The sequence below is a fragment of the Thunnus thynnus genome, chromosome 13 (genome assembly GCF_963924715.1).
Source record: "Thunnus thynnus chromosome 13, fThuThy2.1, whole genome shotgun sequence".
Classification (NCBI taxonomy): domain Eukaryota; kingdom Metazoa; phylum Chordata; class Actinopteri; order Scombriformes; family Scombridae; genus Thunnus; species Thunnus thynnus.
Genome location: NC_089529.1, coordinates 1,728,504 through 1,753,722, shown reverse-complemented (window position 1 = coordinate 1,753,722; position 25,219 = coordinate 1,728,504). Strand labels below are relative to the sequence as shown.

The 25,219-nt window shown below is 39.4% G+C and overlaps 1 protein-coding gene across 20 annotated transcripts in view; it reads right to left on the bottom strand.

The window, feature by feature from the left end:
- Positions 1-25,219, bottom strand: part of dlg2 (discs, large homolog 2 (Drosophila)) — a 183,525-nt gene that overhangs the window by 6,997 nt on the left and 151,309 nt on the right. For 8 of the 20 annotated variants that reach the window (XM_067607239.1, XM_067607243.1, XM_067607240.1 and 5 more), the window contains 10 exons: positions 21,021-21,080; positions 19,657-19,812; positions 14,176-14,332; positions 11,456-11,558; positions 9,339-9,383; positions 5,875-5,989; positions 5,261-5,437; positions 4,647-4,722; positions 2,790-2,886; positions 96-146 (listed from right to left, as the gene is read on the bottom strand). In XM_067607239.1, coding sequence (XP_067463340.1) covers positions 96-146; positions 2,790-2,886; positions 4,647-4,722; positions 5,261-5,437; positions 5,875-5,989; positions 9,339-9,383; positions 11,456-11,558; positions 14,176-14,332; positions 19,657-19,812; positions 21,021-21,080 — 1,037 coding nt within the window. Of the gene's footprint in view, positions 1-95; positions 147-2,235; positions 2,282-2,789; positions 2,887-4,646; positions 4,723-5,260; positions 5,438-5,874; positions 5,990-7,341; positions 7,448-9,338; positions 9,384-11,455; positions 11,559-14,175; positions 14,333-19,656; positions 19,813-21,020; positions 21,081-25,219 lie in introns of those variants that run through there. The other 12 variants (XM_067607247.1, XM_067607260.1, XM_067607248.1 and 9 more) reach the window with 9 other exon arrangements.

Genomic DNA, 25,219 nt, shown 5'->3' with positions numbered 1-25,219 from the left:
TGTTTGAAATATCCAAATGGACATGTGAGCATCATTAGTACACTGTGATACAGTGTTGATGACACATTTTCATACACTGGGAAGTGTTGACTTACTTTCCTGTCGCATCACAGGTTCATATGAGAGAATCACGTCCTCTTGACTCCCTGGTGGGATACATGGTGAAAAATCTTATTATGCTATTGGGACAAATACTCATTACTGACATAAACAACATGCCATATTTAGCTAAAGGCCACATGCATGGCAGCATGTCATGTTTCTTGGTCCATCATAAATACTCCAGCAGCAAATAGTTTGTGCTCATGTTCTACACAAAACTTCCCTGGTCCAATCAGAATGATGTATGGCAAACCAAAGAATTAACCAAACTTTTATTCAGCTGTAATCATGTAGTGATATTTTGACCTTGAGCTCAGTATCTTCTGCTTTTCCAGAGAATTAATTCTGAACATCAGGAAACTTCATACAATATGGCATAAAATTCCATATGTGATTTAAAGTTACATGGCAGAAAAAGATAAACCATCACATCACTTAAAATGGTTATGTGATGTTTTTATAACTTCACTGTACAGAAATGTAGCAAATAATTTGAATTTTGTCGGACATGCTTTGATGTTCTGTCTTAGCTCATGATGTCATTAAAGGGATGGTTTGCAGTTTTTTGAAGTGGGGTTGTATGAAGTACTTATCCATAGTTATTGTATTATCTGCAGTAGATGTCTGCACTCCCTCAGTTCAGAGAAGCAGGCAGAAGTCCTGGCATGGAAGCTAAGTAATGTACTGCTGTGGGCACGCACTGTATTACCTGTAACAGCTCTTTCTGACCCAAAGAGCTGATCTGCAGTGTAATGCATTGTGCATGCATATGAGTACAGAAGATCTATGGTTGAAAAAAATGTAGTGCCAAAGGAAAGGGCTGTCTGATGTCAAGGTAAAGTGGTGAAAATATTCTAAATATAGCGTAGACTTAAACTGATCTTGATTTTTTTAGGTGGGCCTTTTTTAGGAAGCTAAAATACATTTTGCTGCTGGCCCTGTCCACAGCAGCTTAGCTTCTGTGCCAGTACTTCTGCCTGCTTGTCCAAACTAGGAGGAGTGCAGACCGCCATCTACTGCAGGTAATACAATGACTATGGAAAAGTACCTCAAACAACCACATTTCAAAAAATGTGAACTATCCCTTTAAGTGCATCTGGTGCTACAAGGTTGAGTGATAAATGTTGGTTTTAGATTTGAAAAACACTTTTCTTAGTACACGTAAAAAAAAGGAATCCCTGAAGTCCATCTGCACAAGAAAATCCTGAATGACCCTGATTAGTAGTTATGGGCATTTGGTTTCAAATCAGTTTTTCACTTAAATAAAGACATCTGTATATGCCTGTATCCCATAGACTGAAACATTTACTCCAACAGTAAACCACACATTACAACATAACTTACAAACAAACAGATGTAAAAATTCTATTTTAAACTGACATGCTCACAAGCAAAGACAAAACATTTCAGGTTTTAATGCCAGCGTCATGCAAACATGCATTAACCATAATCAACATCTGAAGACAGATGTCAGGCAGGGGTGGAATTAAAACAGTGTAAAAAGACTGTTGATAGAAGTTTGCTAATATAACTCAACTTAACAAGAGTGTGTAAACCCTGCTGGCAGCCAGCAGACCAAAATGGTTTGAACCAGGTGACACTGTCATCTTTACAGGCCTGAGCTCCCACTAGCAGCAATAATATAAATCAACATTATTCAGAAACCTTTATCAGACACCACTGAAAATAACAAAAACCGATCAACTGAACAGAGCTGGGATATGCTAACCTGAATCAGCCCCTTCTAAGCTAATATAAAAAACAACATCTCATTGTCTACAAAGCTCTGACTACATATTAATTACTATTAAATATAAAACAATATTTGCAAGAATTCATGTCAACCCTTATGATTCATAACAAGCTGCTCTCAATTGGCAGTGGCACTTTTTTTACCATAAAATAGACCAAATGGAGAATCCCTAAACGCGCTCTGAACCAGGAGTTTAGTGAAGCTGCTTCACCCCGTGTGACAGAGGTTAACAAACTGTAAACTGAGAAGCAAGACACATCAAACAAACAGATCATGCAACCGTGCAAGCGAGAGAAACACATTTGGACAGGAAACGCAACGAGGACGTTATTGTTGTTGTGGGAAAACAAAGATGAGGACTCATTCCTGAACCAACTTACTGAATGTCTTTGTCCCATACCCATCATCACCTATCCCCAGGATGTCCTATTGGCCGTCCAAAGAGAGCCGGAATAGGAGAAAGAGAAGAAGGAGGAGAGCCGCAACATAAGCAGAAGGTAAGAGGCAGTGAAAGGAGGGAGCTGTGGGCCTGCAGGCTGGATCAAAACCCATCTGTCTCTGTCCAGACACTGAGCAGCCAGCAGGGGGAGTGAAATACTACATGTTGACAAGTAGGCTAGTTGAGATTGAACCTGAATGATCTCTGTAGGGAAACTGGGTCGTACAATATCACCATATGGGGACACATCATAGCAAATGAACAACATTGACTTGGCTCCTCTCCTGACTGATCAGTATCTGAGCCAGCATATCTCTGACTGTGATCCAAAAGAAAGAAAGAACACAAAGACAAGAGGCAATGATCAAGAGAGGGAGCAGGAACAGCCTCCATGAAGCCCCTACCCTTGATATAAACCTGTGAAACCTCTACCAGCCCATGAGACCTACACTGACCCTGCATGTAAAGGACATGTGTGTCTGTGAGCTTACTTACGGTCTGAATCACTGCCATCCTGCTCACCCTCTTTGTTCTTGTAGAATGGGAACTTTCGTGTGAAGATGAAATTCTTTTTACGTTTGTCATTGAATGACTGTGAAGGGAGAGAGAGCATGGGGCAAACAGGTATATCTGTCACGATCATGCAGACAAAACAACTGCTTGCAGAAAGTGGGACGTCAAGAAGTGTATACAGTGAAAATATCCGTACATCTACCCATCATGTCACTGTGAACAGTTGGATGCTCATTTAAATAATATTGTATTCAACTTCCATTTAAACCATTTAAAAAAATTCTGGTAAAAGAAAGAAAGAGAAAATCTTTTCATGCTGAGATTTTATTTGCTAAAATACTGGTGGCTGATGAAACAAAATGACTTACATCTACTTTACATTCTATGTCCATATCTCTTATTGCTGAAGAGATACATTTTCTCAAGCTTGGCTACAGACGCTTGTGTATTCAGTGCATATCCAAGCCACTGGAGATGTGTAAATTCTATTTGAGAGTTCATACTCATCATTTGAAACCAGGAGGTTGTGTGTTGTCATTGAGCTCATTATGAGGAACTGATAGGACTTGACAGAGCAGGAAAAGCGCACGTGGAACTGATAATGTTAACAATAGTTCCATTCAATTAAAGTGTCCAAGGAAGCCACAGAGGTAAACCATTAGCACTATACCAGGATTCAGCCACCATTCATGTTATTAATTCCACCTGTGCTTTTCCTGCTTTAACGTGTCAAAATGTCAGCTGTGAAAATGGCTAATAAAGAAGCTTATGAAAGCTTCAGATTAAGAGTTACAAAGTGGATGAATCAGAAACAGTTCAGTACAACAGTAGAAGTCTGGTTCTGTCCATCTGGGGGAATAAAACTGTCCATTTCTTGTTGACGTGCCACAGTTGCATCAGAGGCATTTAAAGTAAAAGCAAGGTGAGAAAGAGTCAGAGAGATCATGCTATGAGAAAAAGTAAGATAACCAGGGTTTAGTCATAGAAAAGATTGTGATAAGCACACACAAAACACATGCAGTGATTGAAACAAAAGGTGGAACTCAAGAGGATGAGACTTCAAATAATGAATAGTGTGTCCGTATCATGATTTAGAAAGAAAATGATGCTGCTGATGTGTGATGTGTGTACAGAGTCATGCTCAAGTGTATTTAAAGCCAAATTGTCAGATGGTCATTTCTTCCAAACGTTCATGTTTATCCTTGTTATTGATCTGTTAGACGGTGGACATTTACACCTGCTTTCTAGTATGGTTTTACTTGGTAAAATGTAATTACCTTTTTGATACAGCTGTATAAATGAAATATATGTGTGCAAAGTAAAAAGCGTAGTTAAAAAATGTTTGACCAAAAATCAATGAAAGAACTGACTCACTTGTCATAAATCAGTCTATATTACCACTAAGGACAAGACTAAAAGGAAGTTGGCTAATTTCTTGTCATTACATGACTTGGGCTGTGGCTCATAGTTGTGATGTCTTTGATGTAAATGAACAAACACGCACGTACGCACACACACACACACACACACACACACACACACACACACACACACACACACACACACACACACAAACACACACAGTGAAACTGGCTAATGTGTTCTACTGAATCAATGAATTCTAAGAAAGTTTTTAATTGTTAATGGAAATTAAAGTGCAGGAAGTATAACAAAGCTGCAGAACCAACATCTGACAATGTAAATGATGAGGCATTTAAATGTGGCTACACAGGAAGCCATACAGTCACGTAAAGATTGAAAGATTTCACACTATGACTCATCAAATTATTATCGTGGTGATATAAATGGTCACTTTGCAGCTCTCATAAAGGCACTTACCCCTTTTGAGTCAAATGACCCTGGCTTGGCATTGAATTTCACAGTCTTCAGACGTGCCCGCTCTTTCCTTTCCACCCTGCCAAGCAAACAGCCATTTCAGTCATTAACCTTCGAGATGAAATGAAATGACTCACGCTGACACTACGCTGAACTACAGAAAGTTTTGGGAACTTTGAGGTGAGGACAAGTCTCAAACATTTGTACTTTAAGTTTCTTAAAATCTATATTTTCCTCAGTCATTGCTGCTAACTATAGAGATTGTATGTACACTAAAGGCTTTTCATTTTTAACCATCCACTGAGCTCCTGGACTAAGATTCTTTATGCCACACCCTTCCCATGGATAAGAGCATATATTGTCATTTTTTTAAATGATTTAGTTTCCCTTCCAAGAGCAGCAGTGGGTGTAGGGGACAGCAGAAGCACTTTTCGTCATTAACTATGAGGGAAATTGAAGAATATCAATAAGTTGCTGTCTGTGTGTCACTAGTCACAGAGGCAATGATTGCTTCTTTTTTAGGATATATTTAGTAATATATAATATATTTATCGATAAATCTTTGACTGGCTTCAAGAGTTTTCACAACCAGAAACAGATTTCTATGCACCGCTCACCGTCTCTTGCTGGGGATGACACCCATTTCCTCACTGTCTCCATGTGGGGTCACACGGCGGGCCTGCCACCACTCATCATCTGAGGCGTTGATGACGTGGAGGATGTCCCCGTACCTGAAGCTGAGTCCTTGGCTGGGGAGGCCGCTGTCCTTTGACTTCTCATAGTCAAACAGTGCCCTGTTCAGCGGAAGATATCATGCGTACCAGGATTATTACTGCAAATACTTCGAATTCCTATTTTGTCACTGCCACTCCTCCATGTGAGGTCTTTCCTGATTTGATAGAGCAACTTGAAGCACAGCTTTACCAGGTCACAGAGAATGGTGACTGTTGTTCCATGGGGGTTGCTATAATAAGAAATGTTCTTCTGACACCCTGTTCCAGTCACAGATCTCAAACCCGTTTTTTACATGTATGAGTGCAATCTTAACATGAACAGCGTACACTCCATGTTACATAATGAAACATCATGAGTTTCTCACTCATTTGTATGACAAGGAAATAAAACAAGCCTTTTTAAAGACTGTATCAAATGGAGAACATGTTTGATTTTCTGAATTCTCTGAATTTAGCTTGAACATCCAAAACTAGGGTAAAATCCAAAACAGACCAACCTCACATAGAGCGATCTCTTTTGATTGGTTCGCAGAGATCCCGACCCAGAGCTCATGCTGTGGTTCATCATCTGTTCCCGCAGGTCATGGATTTTGGCCTCAAAACGCCCGTACTCTGCAAGACAAGATTAGAATGGATGAAGACTGACAGCCAGGTCTGCATTGAGACTCCAGTGCTGTACATCCTGGGAAAGAGGAATTCAACCTAACGATGCTGCTAAACTCTATCTGCTTGAATTCTTAAGAGATTATTCTCACTAAAGTGAAATTAAAGGAGGTGATGACAAAGTCAGGGTGTGTGCTCAAGGGAAATTTGCACTTGACATATGCTACTGTATATTATTTTCATTGTGAGCTTAACGCAGTGCACTGCATGTACATTATTAAAGTAAATGGACACATATACAGGAGGTTTTCTTTACATTTACACCTTCTAAAATACTGTGTTCTTAATTGGTGACATGTCATTTGCTACCAATTTGTCACCAATACTCTACTACAGTAACTATACTGTAGTTAGACTAAATTAATTCCAGCTGACATCTCCTATATTTCTGTCATTTGTGGTCATTTTTAGCCATGCAAAAAGCTAAACCTCTTGCAGCAGACATTCGTGACTAAATTGATCCATTAAGATTCAAAGCAAAATTCTATAATTAACATAAAAATGCACCCATTTAAATCATGTAGAGGAAAGAGATATGAGCTATCTAATTTGTAATTTGAATGAGCTATTTAAATTCCGGGGGTCACTCTTTGTGTTGCTGGCTTTACACAGAAAACACACAGAAACACATCATTGATTTCTTTTGTTTACAAAGATGCACTTTGCATGACCCACTAGGATTTCCAGTCAGTGACGTCTGAAGCCATGAACTGAATCGCTGTTGGCAAAGCAAAAGAGGATGTCAGGATGTGAAAACCAGTCACACCGTTGACAAGTATGCTTTTCCTGACAGTGCAGTTACTATGAGGATGAAAAAGCTGATAACTTGAGGCATGGCTGACTAATCTGTCACTCGCAGAAGATCAAGCAGTAAGGGGACATGACATGTTGTGCCATGACATAACCGACCACTGACTGCACTGTGGAAATGAAAAAGAAAGAGCAAGAAAAATAAGACAAATATACTGTAGATATACCTGAGAAGAATGAATGAGTTGTAATTTTAAAATGTTTTTTCTTCAATTTTATCCGAGAAAGCCTGTTTTCTACTAGATGTAATTTTCTACAGGCTGTCAAACAGGCATCCAACTCATCCTTGCTTTCTCTGACACTGATGCTCTTCTTCATCGCGCCATGAGATAGGCTATTAAAGAAATAATTAAACTGAGTTTTCAAATGTGAGCAAAAGAAACTTCTCATTCTCCGTAATCATCTTTACAACAAAAGGAAAAATCACAGAAACACTCACTCTCTCACTTATCTTCCTCTCCTTTTTGCTGCCCATCTTAGCTCTCACATACCTGTCTGCATGTTCACTCTGATGCTGTATCTTCTGCTGCTGTCGTCTCTTTCTTATATTGTGTTCCCCTAGTGCTCCTGCCCTGTGTTCTCTACACACAGTCCAATACTGTGACTCTGCTGAGAGCAGCACTAAGTAGAGAAAGGGAAACACCTCTCTCTCTCCTGTGACTGCTCATAAGCAGCACAGGGGCGGAGACAAGCGCCAAACAGAATAACTGCTCCAGACTGATAAAGCATTGCTTTATCAGTAAATGATATACCAGACAACTCCTCTCCCTGTCACATACAGTACGTCTGATCATAGACCACTGCATTATAAATCTGGAGCTATGAAACACTTCAGAGAGAAAACTTGTAGTTTTGCAGTTATTTTCAGGCATTAGATGACGACTGGCTTTTACAGGTATTCTTTAATTTGTTTGTTTGGCCTAAGGTATTTCTGCCTGACCTTCACACAGACAAAGCTCCTGTTTGGGCTGTAATACTCACTGTGTACACCATCCCACATACAGTTAACCTGTCTACGCATCAACCACAAAGGTAACTTAGTAATCTTTTGTGATTCAATGTTGACCTCTATTGTTATGCAATATGACAAATCAATAAAGATGTCTTGATTCCTCCTAAGCATTTGTGCATGTGAATTTGCAAAGTTCATGGAGCACTATGTATATGACATAAGCATCACGGCACCACAGAAGCCTCTGCCTGACCCTTCCTGTATTTCTGAAAACAGAAATCTCTTACTCAGATACCTTAAACACACAATATATCATTTTCTGCCAGAGTTGTTGTCTTCATTGTGAAACAACCAGCTGCTCACGGTTAGGATTCTTTAAGTGTTCATTGTTCAGGAAGTTTTTACCGGGACCCAAATTATCTGCAGAGGTCTCCTCCTTTCCAAAACAAACAGACCCGGTGATTAAAAACACTGAATAAAGCAGTTTCACGTTAAAAATCCTCAAATCAAAAGAACATCAGGAGGGGCTGTGAGCCGAGCTGCCACAAATATTTGCTCAGCTTGTTTCTTGATAACTTAAGATCCAGATGTCCAATGACTAAAATTCTTCATCTGGTTAAAAGATATAGTTAAAAACGACTAAGATCTAAAAGTGTATTGGAAAAATGTGGCTTAAAACTGGATAAAAAAACAATTTATGTATGTGTATGTATTATGTATAATGTAAGTATACAACTCAACAAAATATATAACATAGGTCTAGTAGTTATTAGACATTTTAACACATAAAGTTACATATTGGGCCTTTAAGTAGCCTACTTTTTAAAACTCACTAACATTCAGTAGCCAGCTGACATTTACATGTGATGCTATGCTTGAGAGAGTTAAACATAGTGCACATAAAACTCTTAAAATTCACAGATTTTGAGGTTTTGAGATATTTACTGATGACATTTTTGTCACCACACCAGTACAGTGGAGGTGAACGAGATTTCATTTGTCCACATCGATGACAAATTTCACTTCAAAAATCAACAGCAATGCCTCTTCAAGAAACAACATCCTGCTTACTCTGGATAATCCAAAGATACTTTAGTTTTATCTACTTTTGTTGGAACAGCTTGCGATGAAAACTGTTGACAGCTGAACTAAACATTATGCACAAAACTGAAACTAAATGAGCTGCACTACAATAGTGAGTGATGGCTAACTATGGGATGGAAAACACACCAGATGTAAAAAAAGAAAGCATCATTTCAAATAGATTCTCAAAGGGGAAGGAGAAAGGACAGTGTTTGAAGGGTCACGACCTGGGAGCACAGGAACAAAAGGCAAAGTCAGGAGGGTTGAAACAGTGCATGTGCAGTTGAGGACTGAGAGTCAAACAGGTTGGGAGAGGTAAGGATCAGGTGTGCTTCAGTGGGTCAAATGCTTGGTGAATAGGAGTGAAGAGACTGTCTGTGATCGCATTCACTCAGTGACTCTCAGTGAATGATGCTAATGCTCAGAGCAGCCACAGGTGCCATTGGCACAAACCTGGTGCTGGAGAAGGAGCCCGTCGCGGTGAGCATAGAGCAAGTTCTGATGGGTAAGAAAAGAAAGTAGTTAGTCTCAGAGGGGTTTAGAGTCCAGTTAGACCGCTGTAAGATGTCATCTCAGACTGGTACAAGGAGATGAAGTGGAAAAGATGAGTTAGAAGACTCTGAAGAGGTCTTCAGATTGAACTTGATGACAAGTTGATTTGCTTCTTTATTGATCTATGCTGCACTACTGAACAGTCTCTTGTGAGACAGAGCTAAGTCAGTCCAAACCTCTGCATAGAAAACTTTGCTTTCAGCATCAGCTCTTAAAATTTCTTAAAACTGGTCATGTTTGAGAGGCAAAAGCAATCTAACACCAATTTTCAAGTGACCAGTCTCTGGAGTCACTTGTTGCCAACTATTCAGCATAAATCAAGACATGTATAATAGAACTTTGACTCAAAAGAGAAAGCTTTTGCCTTCTTTAATGTTTGGATGAAGATCTGAGAGAAAATAACCATGATGTAGATACTTGTGTGACAAACAGCTCTTGGTATAAGGGGCTGGACAGTTTGTGAGTTTGGCACCTCTGAGACATTGAGAGGTCTTTGGCTGAGTCACTGCCTCCACAGCCCTCAAGTAGATACCGCTGCTGTTGACCTTAATCAGAGGAGGCATGTTACCAGTCAAAGCTGTCTGATGCATTACATGTTAATGACAGAAACATGTCAGACAGTCTTTGGTTGATGGGGGGTTGTTACAATGTACAGGCTGATGCAACAGGACAAAGAAACCACTCATTTACAAGCAGAATGTTGTTTGTTTAATCAGATAATACCAATTACTATGCATCAGACTTTGTGTCAGTAGATTAAACTTCCAGTTATTCAACATTCACAATTCTCACAGTTATCATTCTCAAGCTAGAATCGATGTCTGGGAAAACGGTTCCACATTAGCATCCATTAAGTAAACAGGGGAGATTCCAAGAGGCAGCCTGAACCAAAACAATTTTTGCAGATAACTGATGATTCATGATGATTTTTTGTGCTGAGGGGAACACTTTCTGTGTATAACCATGTGAAAAACAGCTGCGACTGTAAGCTCAGTTTAAGTGTCACCTTGACCCTAAAGGTGCCTGGTGGAGCTTACATTCAGTGTTAATCACCAAAATGAATTGTGTGTATTCTTTAGGTCTAAAAGGTGTCTAATGCATTGCATTCTCCATAAAACATATGCACAGTGGATTTTTCTTAAATGTTTGAAACCTGCATTGTTTACATCCATGTTTACTAGCCAGCAGTCTTCTTCCTCACTTTGTTGGTGCATTGCTGTGGTGCATTACCGCCACCTGAAGATCAGTGGAATAGTGTGAAACTATTGTCAGGGATGAGTATTGCATCACCTGCATGCACATACATATACATCCCAATTTAACAAAACAGGGCTCCATATGTAAAAACATGACTCTATAGCACTACTAGTGGTCAAAAACTCCAAAAGGCACTTTTCTCAATCAAAAGAGAATCGTGTAACAGTCAATTTAGTGCTAGAATCCTCTGAGTCTAAATTCTTGCAGTCAGGTGGGGTGAAGGGACAAAAACAAGCCTTGGGATTTAAAAATGACAAACCAAACATGAAATGAGAAGGGAGCTTGCATTATCTTCCTGTCTCAACTATGAGTTGGTACAATTGTCCAGCTATCATCTAACTTGACGACCAGTGAAGTGAGGACCTGTCTTGCTCTCTTCTCAGTCTACATAGAAACCCCACCTCCACTGCTGAGGCTGGCAGGCTGGTGAAGCTGTCACTCATTTGTAGGTTTGTTGTTTTTTCTGTGTTCTGCCCACAGAACTGACTGTTTTGCTTTCTCCTCTTCTGAGTTATCACCATACAGAATGCAAATGGAGACTTCTGTGGGGATGCTTTTATTGTAACTCTCCAACAGAACTTAAACACGTGTTTGATAGTGATGTGTGAATAAAGTTAATGAAAAGAAACATAAAGTGGAATTGCTCAGTGGGTAGAGAAGACCTGCTTAAGCACTGTCCTGTGAATGTTCCAGCTGTTGAACAGGATGTTTACACCATGAGCTTCTTGTGTTTGTACAGTAGCTTGTTTGTGCTGACTCACCTTCTGGTCTGTACTGGGCGATGATGGTGACCACCTGTCCTGCTCCTTTCAGTGCTGCTGCTGCTTGTTCATGTGTGGCTCCTCGTAGGTCAATGCCATTCACCTGTGTGAACAACAAGGCAATACAAAGGATTATTTTTCTGTTGTACTGAACAAAGTACAATGAGGTTGAGGACAATGTAAATAAAGGATTTTCACTGAGGCCTCTTGTCAGAATGACTGATTAGGGATTAACTGAAAAAAAAATCACTACCTCACATGATGTTCCATGCAAATCAATACTGTAGCTCTCTCTCTCTCACTCTGTCTCCCATGTTCTTGCTGAGACAAGTTGCCAACCACAAACATTAGCTTCCAGAAATATGCAAGAACATCTTTCACATCTTAAAACATCTCAAATTTAGTACTCTCATAAATAAGCAACTGTCTATGAGCAGGACAGTTACACCATGAGCTTCCTGTGACACAGTTAAGATTCCATCGATGAATTCAATTCTCATGTTTTCAGGACATTGACTACAAATATTTTTCTCTGCCTCTTCAACTTAAATTAAAATAGTATACAAGTGTTCCAACTTCTCACATTATCAAAAGAAGGTTTTTTCACTAAAGAGGATAAACACAGTTTTCCAGCTCAGTTCTTAAACACCTCTTCCTTAACATTTGGTGTGCTGTTTCAGTGTCAGGAACCTGAACAATGGCAACAGACCAAACAGCCCGAGGTGTGAGTGTAAAAAGAGCCATGCTGGATATGAGCAGATATACTCAATAGGAGGGGAGAGACAGAGGAAGTTATTGTTAGACTTAAAACCAGGCCACTGTTTGAATGTTAACTGTCTGCTTTCATCAAGGTAGACTGATGTGCTGATTGGACACAAATTAAGTGGCAGACAGTGCCATGTTGATTTACTGCAACAATCTGCAGGCTATACAATACCATAACACCACAATTAAATGAGACAGTGTAATCTGTTGCACAGTGTGGTATTAGTGTGGGAGGCAACCTATTACAATTAGCTATAATGAGGCAGAACACTTGACTTCCTCCCAGCTACTTCCCACTGTGTAATCTGTTCATTATCTCAGTCAATCATCATACATACGTTGATATTTATTATTTATTGGTGTGACAGCCTCCCTGTTTGTTAATGCTGCTTTGTTCATTAAACAAGGGGAGCAGTTTTTCTCAAGATGGAATATGTTTTTAAAGAGGCTGGACTTATGCAAAACTTATTCACAACTAGGTATCATCTTCCAATCTAACATTTTTAAGAAGCTTAAATGTGGCGTGGAATGCCCAAACTGCATAAATCAGAGGAAAAAGACATCAGAAAGAAAATCATCTCTGATGGAGACTGGAAACCTTTGGAAATCTTTCAATCAAATTTGAATTGAACAATCAAAATGAACATATATGTATATGTAATATGTAATATGGATTTATCTTAATGTTGCAATTATTCTAGGAATAGAGAGTCAGGTGATCACTTTAAGTAATTCTAAATTACATTTTACATGATGAAAAACTACACTCACTATGAGGGTGCTTTATGAAAAGTCAGAAAACTCTGATTAGTTAACATACACCTTGTTCAGGTGCTGAGTCCAAAAATTGTGCAAAGTACAACACACAGAGGTATTTTTGACACCATTGTATCTGATGAAGGGCCAATCCAGGCTTGAAAAGTTGTGTTTTTTTTTCTAGATGTAATTTTAAAAAATCTAGTAGGAGCATTCTGCAGTGTTGTGAGACCTGGGGGAGCATAGTTAATATATCTTCCATTTGTTTTGCTCTTTGAAAACACAATGCAAATGCAGACTGTTTGCCACTCAGAGGGAAGAGAGTGTAACAACATCTGCACATGCTGACATCACACCCATACTCTTTACAGACTGGATGACCACCAGAGTCTGGCCATCAGTCAGAATCTTTGAGGAAATCTTACCTGGATTTTCAGGCCCTTTATAGAAGGGACATGTAGCATTATGATACACATATCACAGGCGACTTTATTAATATAGATACTGGACCTGAATGTGCAGGTGTAAAAATCTCCTCTACAGGTCATCTGTAATTCATACATAAGTACAGTGATGTTAAAAGTTAATGGCATGCAGTGAGAAACTGGATCTGAAAACCTTATCATTTAACAAGACCTGCGTTAAGTTAACTCACTCTTAACTACCACAGACACACCATACCTCTCTGCAGGTATATTTATAGAAATACTGCAGCGGTTATGTTTTACTAGAACAAAAACCAAAACCAAAACAGAAAAAACCACAACCAGGTTGTTACTATCTGTCTCTGAACATGAATCTAGGCCAGTAGGACTATTACACTCTCTATTAATATGCTGAGAACACACAGGTTTAACACAAGACAACCATTTTGAAATCAGATCTGTAGCTGCAGTGAGGCTGCATAGCCCTCCTTTAATTAGTTTCCATCTTTCTTTTTTCAAATCACTTTTGATATAAAGATTTGCAGTATGTAACAGGTAAGAAGACATTCAAAAATAAGCTGAAGTATTTGGAGTTATTATAGTCTATTAATACGCATTAAATCTCTAGGCCACACATTTCTATAACACACAAGGAAAAAACTCAAAATCCAGATGATGACATGCAAATTTACACATCATGATTTCTAATCTCACAACTCTTTTACATGTTTCCAACATGGGTGTGTTTCTTGCATCTTTCTCTCGTGCACTCACCGATAAGATCTGGTCGCCTCGCCGCAGCTCTCCACTCAGATCAGCGGGCCCTCCAGCCAGGATGAAGGAGACAAAGATGCCCTCGCCATCTTCACCGCCTACGATGTTGAAACCCAGGCCTGTGGAGCCTTTGTGGAGCACGACCTTCCTGGGTTCCCTGTACAGACAGTTCAGATAGTACATCAGCTCGGGGGAGTCAGTGGGTCTCAGCATCCTCAGCTCAGGATAGTGGAGGACAGAGAGGTGGACAACAATCGCGCAGTACTTCGACAAAAGCCTCAGTGATGCTTTTGCTCAGGCAACAGAGCTCAAAGACTGCTGGAGCTCCACAGGGGGATGGTGCTCTACTTAGGATCACTTGTCCCCAATTCAGTTCTGACGGAAAAGGAATCTCGTCACATGCTTACACACACACACACACACACACACACACACACACACACTGGTTTGCTTTCTCTCTCTCTCTCTCTCTCTCTCACACACACACACACACACACACACAGATACATGTATACGATGTGCACAAACATAAACAAAAGGACACCAGCTCCCTACAGGGTTATAGTATTTTGTGTTCCTGGCACCTCAATATTAACACATTTTTGTTGTGTGGTGCTGAATGTCAGAACTACTTACAGTGTGCATGGAGAGGCAATGGTATGGGTGAAACCTACTGTATGATGACGGTAGTCACTCTTTGTCGCTGTCCAACAGAAGGAATATCTAGTTAATTAAACACTGAATTTAAACTATTTTGCAGTTCTGCACAAAAATATTTGCTATTTAGTGACATATCTAAGAGCACCAACACATTATCCTTCCTGAGGATGACCAAGCACATTAATGTCATCATGAACGTTAGCAGCATGCTGCCACCTGCTGGTCAATATATAAATTACAAGTTCATAAGGCAGCAAAGCATATCATTAGGCACCAAAGGTCTTTTTAATTGAGGTGTTTTAGAGGTACAGATGTGTGTTCTCTGTAGACCATCTATTGCCTATTTCAAAGTTAAACACATGAAGATTAAAATCTTTCAAATATGGCACAGGAAAACTACACTACTGGTGTCAGTACACCATACAATGTGAGCAGAGTAAGCCTCCTGTTCACTGTCCATTAAAGACACATCACAGACTTAATTTAACTGTATTGTTATTGTTGACTAAACAAGCTGGTGTTATGTATAAACACATGATGTTTTATGCTAAACTGTAATATATTTTGTAGTCAGTGACAGCAACCTCTCTATGGACTCTAACCTTGACGTTAGGCATAATAAAAGCAGCCTCCAACACCAGGCTGACTGCTGATTTGCATACATTTAGGCATTTCTAACAGAGCAGAGACACCCTGATTCCAATCTTCCCTCTGTCATTTTCAACCATCCTTGCAACCATGTAAGTTTTTGACAAATAACATCTTCTGATCACGCAGCAATGCTGTTTGGATGCCCTGCAGAATGAATTGACATTTTGTCAAAGTTATAAATAGATAAGAGTTTGTAGAAAGCTGCTGTGGGGCAGAATACATCTCTCATGAAAGAGAAGAAGAGACTTAATGTGGAGAGAATTGTTTCTTGTTCGTATGTATGTCATGTCTAACACATTGTCTGTGATCTGATTCAATTGAAAACCAGTCTTCTGAGACTGGTTTGCTGCTGTTGTGATTATAAGGACTGTTTATTATAGTGGCATGGTTCACATAAGACACACAATCAGCCCCCTGCTGTAAACGCATGATTAATCATGGAACATTAGAAACATAAATCATTGAAAAACAAGACTTAAAGTTATACAGCTTCATTATGTTACAGACATTTTTAAAGTCTGGAAAATAATCTGTGTATTGCATTTGCAGAGAGACTTAATGTGTGCAGGTGAAGTTGTACATCTAAGGTACAGAGTTACTGTAGCATTAGCTTCAACTGGATGATGATTGTGTATTGTGCTGTTTTGGATTAAATGGATTTGTTTTGCTGAAAAAAGAAAACCTGATCCTGTGTGTTTGAAAGTGTGTCTTCTGAGGAGTTTGGTGTTTGGAGTACAGAATCAGAATCGGAATTAGAAATACGTTATTGATCCCTGGGGGGAAATTGGGTTCCAAGTGGTTTTATAATAGAAATTCAATGAATAGAGACATCATGTCTACGATGAGGCCACAGTCTCCCCATAATCAACCTCTCAGATGAGTTCCATTACAATCTGGCTGATATGATATTCTACAGCTTGTTGAAGCAAAGTCATCTGAGAATTTAAGAACTCTTGTGAATTGATGTTTAAAACTACTAACTTTTCTTGTTTATATCTACACTACATCCCCACTAAAACACAGCCAGGCAGCCAGGATGTGAGACTCTGGAACAATAGCATGGTACTAAAACCTTCTGATCCACAACTTGGATAATTATCCTCTAATTCCAGCACTGTCGCAGTGAGAGATACTCAGGCAAAGCCATAAAGAACTGTAACAACTGCTCAACTATCTCCAGCTCATATAACCAGTCCAGATATGAACAATAATACATAAGCTGTGTGCTGCTCTATGAACACACACATCACAACATAGAAAAACCAGTCACTCACTCAAAACTCTCACTGTTTGTTTTAATCAGTTTGAGGTGAGAGAAGAGAGGTTAAGTCAGTTTTATTTATATAGTCTAAAATCACAAAGAAAATTCCCTCAGAGAGGTTTACAATCTGTACAACACTGGACCGATTCAAATAAGGAAAAACTCAGAAAGACAACAAGCATCTATCATTGATTGAGGGGGTTGTATGTAGCCACAGCATTAGAAATCTATCAATTCTTGTTTTAAAAGTACACCAAAACATCTTTTTTACATTGCTATCAAACTGATCTTTCATGAAAACCAAAATTGTGCACACTACTATTATTTCTACTACTACTGAATGACTTATTTCACCATCTACACATGCACCTCCCAACACACTGCAGTAAAACTACAGTATGTCAGATATCAGCAGGTCTGTGTGTTTGCCATGTGTCAATCTTTGATAACAGATTTAGACTTGTGAACGTGGGAGGTCCAAAGTCCTGCATAAAATATTCTGTTGTTATATAAAATAATCAGAATGAAATCAAACTAGAGCTAAGGACGTCAGCTCTACATGTCACATTACATTTACAATACATTAATAATAATCCTATCAGTTTCAAGTATTGATGAGATAAAGAGAAGAATACATTATTTCTAAAATTAGCCTCCATGGCAAAACACTTTTAACAAAAGAAGACCTTTACAAGGTGGTTGCTCATCTAATTCACCGCCACAGTTCATTGTAAACTCAACTAGGCTTTACTCAGAGATCAGCTCAGCTACTGAATGACTCAATTTTAAAGTTGTAAATACAGGCTCCTTGTTTCACGACCCTTCAGTGCACCTTTGGTTGCCCACAGTCCCAGAGATATGATTCACTGCATACTGGATCAATCTTTGGGAATATGCACTTATAACTCATTCTTACTCCTATTCACTCGAGACTAAAATGAACCAGTGAATGAACTGCGCTACCATGGTAACAGCATTCAAACCAGGAAACCTATCAGCTGAGCAAAGGTTAAACAGTAAAACGTATTTTTGTTTCTTTCAGCACAAACAGAGCAATAAAAAAGTCTGTTTGAACAATGACAGACAGCAACAAGCCCCGGCACACAAATTCCCCTATTTAATATTTTACATTATATTTTATAAAATATATAACGGCATTTTTATATATACAGAGAGGTTGTTGGGGTCAGGCACTGGTTAAAGGTTACATTATGGGGTTAGTAAAAGCAACTAACTACAACAGAAGAGGTCACATGTCACCCTGGCAGCATGCAACAGCCTCAACTTATGACCAAATTAATCCATCATTTTGGGTGCTTTCCATTTGACTAACATGGCTTCCTGCCTCCCTCTCATGTTTAGCTCCACCAATGAGGGGTTGAGAGAGAGATGTGAGGAAGACTCGTGAGGATGGAGGGACTGTATTCACCAAATGGGACATCCTTGCTCACTCCAGCGTCATCACCCATGATGCTTCTCATCTGTCCTACAATGTGTAGAAATGATGTAGAAATAAAGTTGGAGTGCCCCACTAGCCTACTGGTTAAGCCTAACACCACATAACAACAACGTCCATGATTCCATTCTAGCCACCAACCTTCATTGCATGTCATACTCCTCTCTCTCCCCCTGCTTCCTGTATTTTTCAGTGTTCTAACTATCAAATAAAAAAGGAAAAAATCCAAAAATCTTAAGAAATGATTAAGTTACAGTGTTAAAGACAAACACCTGAAGCCTAATGACTGCTGCTCTAACACTGATTAGAGATCTACTGCAGCAATAAAAACAGCTATAAATGAAAAATCTATAATGTGTCTGTGAAAGGCTGCAGGTACAGTAAATCTGTTCTTTTCAGGCTCCAGCTGATGTTATAGGACTTATAATAACCACAACTGTGCAGCTGTAGGGGACAAATATTCGGTTCTCATTTTTTCCTGAAAGAGCAAAGTTACTCTTGGAACGGAAACTAAGAAAAGTAGAAGATGATAATTACTTTATGCATAAACATGAATAATGTTATTCCTGTTTCCACAAGTAGTTTCCTCAAGCTACAGTATTGCAATCATGCAATAATATTAACATTACAGAAAAGCTTCTTTTTCCACAGCAGCCTAGCCATTCCTTTATTGGCCCATTAGATCAGCTGACCAATCACTAAACTTTCTGATTGTAGGGGTGTTGTCATCTGATAGAAAATGTTCTCATAGGGAACACCTGTGGCTCCTCCCTCTGTGCTCCTCTGGAAGACTTCTCTCAGCTTTGATACATTTAATTGATTGGAACATGCTTGATGATGGTAGTACTCGATCAGCCATCATCAAGAATTTCCCGTCACAGGCTGGCAGACGGAGAAGCAAGTAGCATAATTAGCGGAATGGAAAGCACCTAAAGACTTTCCCTGCAAGGAAGCACATTATCCACATACCAGAATTCAAGTACTGTGGATTACCTTCTGTAGATAGGATGTAGACCTAATTTAGACCTACAGCCAGATATATAGCACAGTGGCTAAAAATGTATAGTGCTGAATTTGTTTCAGGTTGTTTCTAATTCTTACATGCCCCACCTTATTCCAACACATTTGTCTTTTGTGAGTTTCTCTGTCTATATTGTGAGCCAATCTTTGATAAAACCGTCAATGTGTTGGTGGGAGATAAGGCAAGGATGCTCTTGCTAATTCAGAGCCCTGAAGAGAGTGAGGAAAGAGGGAAGAAAGGCATGCTGGTTTGAGAAATCAAGACCAAGACGTGGTTGCCGGGGGCTCAAAGGAGGAAGCAAGCGACTGAATGCATGAGAGAAAGCCAGGTGGTAATTAAGGACGAGACGGTAACATAGCAAGCTACTTATATGGTGGGATGGGGCACAGTGGTGGAGTGCAGAGACGTAGTGATGGTGGTGGTGGAAAGTACCTGGTGATGTCCGAGTCAGGGAACAGGCCTAAGTGATAGTTTGGGAGGGGGATGGAGTGGAGGAGGCTTTTGTCGCACTCCACTGGGGAATAGTGTCGGGGGGAGGGTGCTTTGTCACATAGTTTGTTCACAGTGCTGTAAACTGGCTCAGGAGGCCTACAGTGGAGTGAGAGACAAGAGCAGAGAGGTTAGTGTCCAGAGAGGGGGGGTGGGGGGAGAGATGAAGGGAAAGGAATAAAAAGATGATGGAGGCACACAGATGAAAGAAGGAAAGAATTATAGGGATAAAGCAGTATGAGATATGGTATAAAGAGCAGGAGGAGCTACTATGATATATGGTTCTCGCTGGTCAAAACACACACAGAAGTCAGAGGGTTGGCATGCTTTACATCTTAAAAAGAAAAGACACTTAAATTGTTTTCATTGTCAATATGATATATCAATATATTAAAAAAACAGTTTGTTTTGTTTTCTTGATCAACTAATTGATTGTCTAAATCAATCAACTAACTAATTGTCTAAAACCTGAAGATCATCCCTTTACCATGAGACAAGCAGCAAACCTTCACATCTGAGAAACTGAAACCAGAGAATGTTGCTTGATAAATTACTTCAATGACTAATTCATTATAAAAATAGTTGACAATACATGTTTTGGTTTTGATTAAGCGATTATTGGAATACTGTAATTGTTTCAGCACATGGTCATCATTAAACTCATTTCACATGAGGTAGTGGTATTAACATTTATTCACATCTAAAGCTTTGATGATTTTTAAGTAATGTAATTTCTGATATGAACATTTATGCAGCTCGATACTGCAATAGCTCTTAAAGTCATGTACTTTCACAGGTTAAGGGAATATTGTGCCACTGAATAATATAAATGTACATATAAGATAAGTGTAAGTGTTGATACAGCATTTAGGTTAGAAAAGGAGATTTATCTCCATACTATGGATAATGTTAAGAGCCCATAATGACTCAGTATATACTGTGATTATCTGTATGTTAGCATGTTAGCACACTCTATTGGAGACACTCCTTTAAGAACAAACTTTAAAAAATCTGGTGATCAGCTTATGTGAACATGAAATAATCTGTATTGAACACAATCATGGAGAACTTATTATTATCTGTGCGGAGAAGGTTTACAAGGCAACATAGGCACAAAACATTCAACGAACAAACATTCTTCATAACTCTCGGTCAGGCATCCAAAACAAAATAAAGAGGCTCATGCAATAAAAAGTGTCATGGATTCATTTCTATGTCCAGTGATTTCCTTGTGACACAAACTATGCGATATGGGGTGACGGACATGCAAAAGCATGCAGTGCTGTGGGTGACACTAAATCTCTCACCTCAACTGGAAGTGCTGGGACTCAAATCTGTGACCCTCCCCATCATCTAGCGAGGGATTTCTAATGGGATGGAAAAAGTAAACCTTTGATAACCAACCTCTGATGACCATCATTGTGTAATAAAATAAAACGCTGTAATTTTGCTATTTAAATTCACATTTATACATGAAAACACTGATCAAAGAATCACGTTGAGGCATGCTACAGAGAACAAAACAACTGAAAACAGACAAACCACGTCCTTGAAAGTACTGAAGTGAATTGCCCATGTCAGGGATTTATAGAGTCATCAACAACATGATCACGACACATCAGTGTGTAAGCTCACACACGATCAGCCTGCATGGAGAGGAAGTGCTCATCTGCTGCAAACACTCAAATTCATATTGTTGGATAAATATTCAGTGAACTCTTGAGTGTGTGCATGTGAACTGAGCTGAATTCAAGTGTGTTAACTGGAGCATGCAGTACAGTATGTGAGTTTAGAAAGGAATTATTTATGCGTAAGTGTGTATTTGTGACACTGATCTGTGTGTGTGTGTGAGTGTGTGTGTGTGTGTGTGTGCTGATGTGAAGCTAGTAATCATACTTTTGCAGACAAGATTGGAGTAGATGGATATACTGTACTCTAGGTCTTGCCTATACACTAGCTCATTCATAGTCACGCACATACACAGTGTTGGATGTACTAGACTTGTGATGTCACTGTTTGGCCTGCCTTTAGCATACTGCAGCACAACATCACCCCTACAAGTCTCTCCTCTCCATCCTCCTTTTACTTTCCATCTCTCTGACCGACTGTTTGAACAGGATGCAAACATAAAAACATCTTCACCAAGCAGCTCCATCCCTACCAGCTGACTGTCACTGAGGAAGGAAATGTAGACCTAAAGCTATCTGCTATCATCATCATAACAGCCACACTGTTATCCATCTGAAGAAATAAATGGCACTTATAAAGCCTGAAAGAAGGAGCTAAATAGAGTTTGGGCGGGTTTACCCTCCACTGCATCTGGTGATATGAGCTGCCCTTCAGGCAAGGGTGTTTCACTAATCATATTTCCACATGACTGATCAACATGACAGTACTATCAAAGAAAGAATGAGTGTGAATGTCTTAGGACACTAAACAAAATGAGGTCACTTCATCTGCTTGCACAGTGTTTTCTTCAGACAGCATGAAAGCGATGACTGAGAAGGCTGCAGGGTTGAAGCTTAAGGCATGTTAAAGGTCAGAGATGAGAAATTTCAATGATGTCATATTTTACTGGAGCATGTGGTCAAATACATGCCACCGTTTTTGTACCAGCTGTTATTTCACTTTGGATTCCTGACTGTGTGCTTGTACTCTCAATAATGGTCAACTGGTGAGATGCAGAAGGCAGAGAGTCTGGACATTTGGCTTTGTTTCTCTTGCTGAATCATTCATATTGCAGTGAGCTGAGCTGAGGCAACCAGTCAGTCCAGATCAGACCAAAATTCAGTGACCTTGTAAGGACCCATAGGTGCCATTTGGAGTCTGGAAGAGGACTGCACAGCTGGCCTGTGGGGGCAAGGTTCATCACTCTTTTTCTTTTATTTATTAGCCTATAACTCAGTCAAGTTTATGCGTTCAAACGTTTGAAACTACAGTAGCTTTCATGTGCCATTCAAACAGTCATAAACACTTCTGATTTTCAACGTCATCAGATGACACAGCTTTTCCATTAAAAGAGGAAGTTTCAAAAGTCAGGCAATAAGGTGAAAATAACTGAAAACAATGTAATGAACCTCATAAGAACCTGGACAGCCATACACTACCTAATATTTGAACTTCACACTATATCAGTGATAGAACTAATTTTTGCTCAGTAGGTTCCAGTAAATAAATGATAACTGGTGTATGCCATAAGAGTATTTTAATTGTCAGCATTACTGAAAATCTGCAAACCATACACATTACCACTCTTTACTTCCTATCTAGTTTATTTGTCTTCCTTGTAGTAGAGGACTTCATTCCGTACATGACATGCTTGGCTTCAAATGACTATGAGAAGCAGTAGTGGTAAACACAGCATAAGTGAGAACAACTTTTCACATGTAAAGTGATCAAATGAATGAAGCTAAACCCACAAATGACACGTTATCTTCATACATATGAAGCTTACTGGAGATGCATTATCTGTTATTACAGAAGGCTGAGATCCATGAGGATTGTTAGTATCCACACTGTGTCTTCTGACTGTATGTATAGAACACTATGAACAAGAGTGACATGAGTTACTGTCACAGTGCTAAACTTACAGTCAGCATGGTAATCTCAAAGGCTATTAGGGATGCACCTTGGCCAAGAGCAAATAGTAAACCTCTTAACTCCAAAGAGAATGGAGGACTAATCCTTCACTCAACAAAGCTTAACATAGGGGTCCTTCAGTTATCCTCTGAAATGAGCTTTTGTTATCACTCTACTGCAATATTCCTCCACCAGCAAATGCAATATGGCAACACAAAATAATTCTTGCTACAGCACGCAACAATGATCTAATCTAACACAGAAGCGTCATAGAGTGTATAAATTCATTTCTTCACTGTGATATATAACACTTTTGTTGTTGTGCTGCCTAGAAATCTGCTTTGGTCAGTCATTCTTCAAACACTGTGACATATAACCAATAAATAAGACTACTGTAGGTGAGACTGCCACTCAGACCTAACCTGTTTGATGAGCAGCAGGGGGAACATCTACATTCGGGCTCACCATTTGGTGAGCAGGAAGACAAAAGCTTTATAGATTTGACTAGATAGGAAATTTGGCCCACTTGGTCCTGAGCCTTCTGGCAGCTTGCTCTGGGATTACGTGTTAGGGCAGCTGAGGTGGGGAACTACTAATGTTTGGCTGTGACTCATTCCAGTAAGACATCTTAAGCTTTCTGCTGTTTGGACTGGGAGCAGTTTTCAGTGAGATGTGACTGAAAATCAAACAGGTAGATGTATATGAGGAAAGGGAATAAGACAGAGAGAAAACACAACAATTGACTAGAATAGAGAACCAAAAAGGAGAGGGAATGTGTCAATAAAAAACACTCGAAATGAAAAAGTATTCAAAAAGTTTTTGCAGCACTACTGGGCACAACTCTCCCAAATGCTGTGAAACCTTCTGGCGTTGTTTAATTTATGCCTTTGGTTAATACAGTTTCTACCTACACACATAAACCTCTGGGTTTGCTCAACATGCAGTTTCTGTCACTTTCCAGCACTGCTTTACAAAAATAATGGTTGTAGCAGTGAACATCGCCTTTACATGGAGACGTGACAAATGATTTGTCAGGTGTAATATCAGCTCCTGGACATGCTAAGTTCCAACAGTGGGTATGTGCCATATGTCAGCTACAATCATATCCTGTTTTTTTATGGTTGGTTTCTAACAACCCAAAAACTTAACAGATGCCAGAGAAATAAATAACAAATCACCAGTGAAACAGGATGACAACATCCGTCTCTGCTGCTGATGCCACATCTATACCACAGAAACAGCCAAGACAGACGGATACACTCTTTCTCTGAACGTCACAATTCAGCCTCGTCATTCTGCAAATGTATTTTACTGTCATGGTACTGCGGCTGGGCCTTAAGTAACCTTTGCTATAACAACATAATTTCCCATGATAAGCAACATTACCAAAGACTTTTGAGACAACAGCTTGTACCAACAGCAACAGCAAAACACAATGAAAGTACTATGGCCCTGCTGTGTTTGATTACTTGATGCTTCAGTGGTTTGCGGGTGTGCGTCATAATCACACTAAATGACATATTATCCAGAAACAAATCATAAAAAGAGACATTCAGCAACACAACACCAGACAACACGACACAGCACAACACGACACAACACTACACAACACAACAGAGATACAGGACAACAGTAGACCAGTGGTTTTCAAATGGCCTCTATTTTATAAATATGTGTTTTTGTAAATTTGATCAGAATGTTATGTTGCATCCCCTCAGGGCTAAAAAGACCCTTCTTTAAGGTCCCAGAGCTCCTTTTTTGAGGCCATATTAGAAAAAACACTGCAGGGAAAACTAGAAGCTGACTTTAGGATCCATGGGGTTTTACAAAAAACAAACAAACAAACACACAAACAAAAAAAAAAGCCTGATGATCCAAACACAGAGAAACTGATCTTTTCAAATGGCATCATAACTCAGCATGGAGT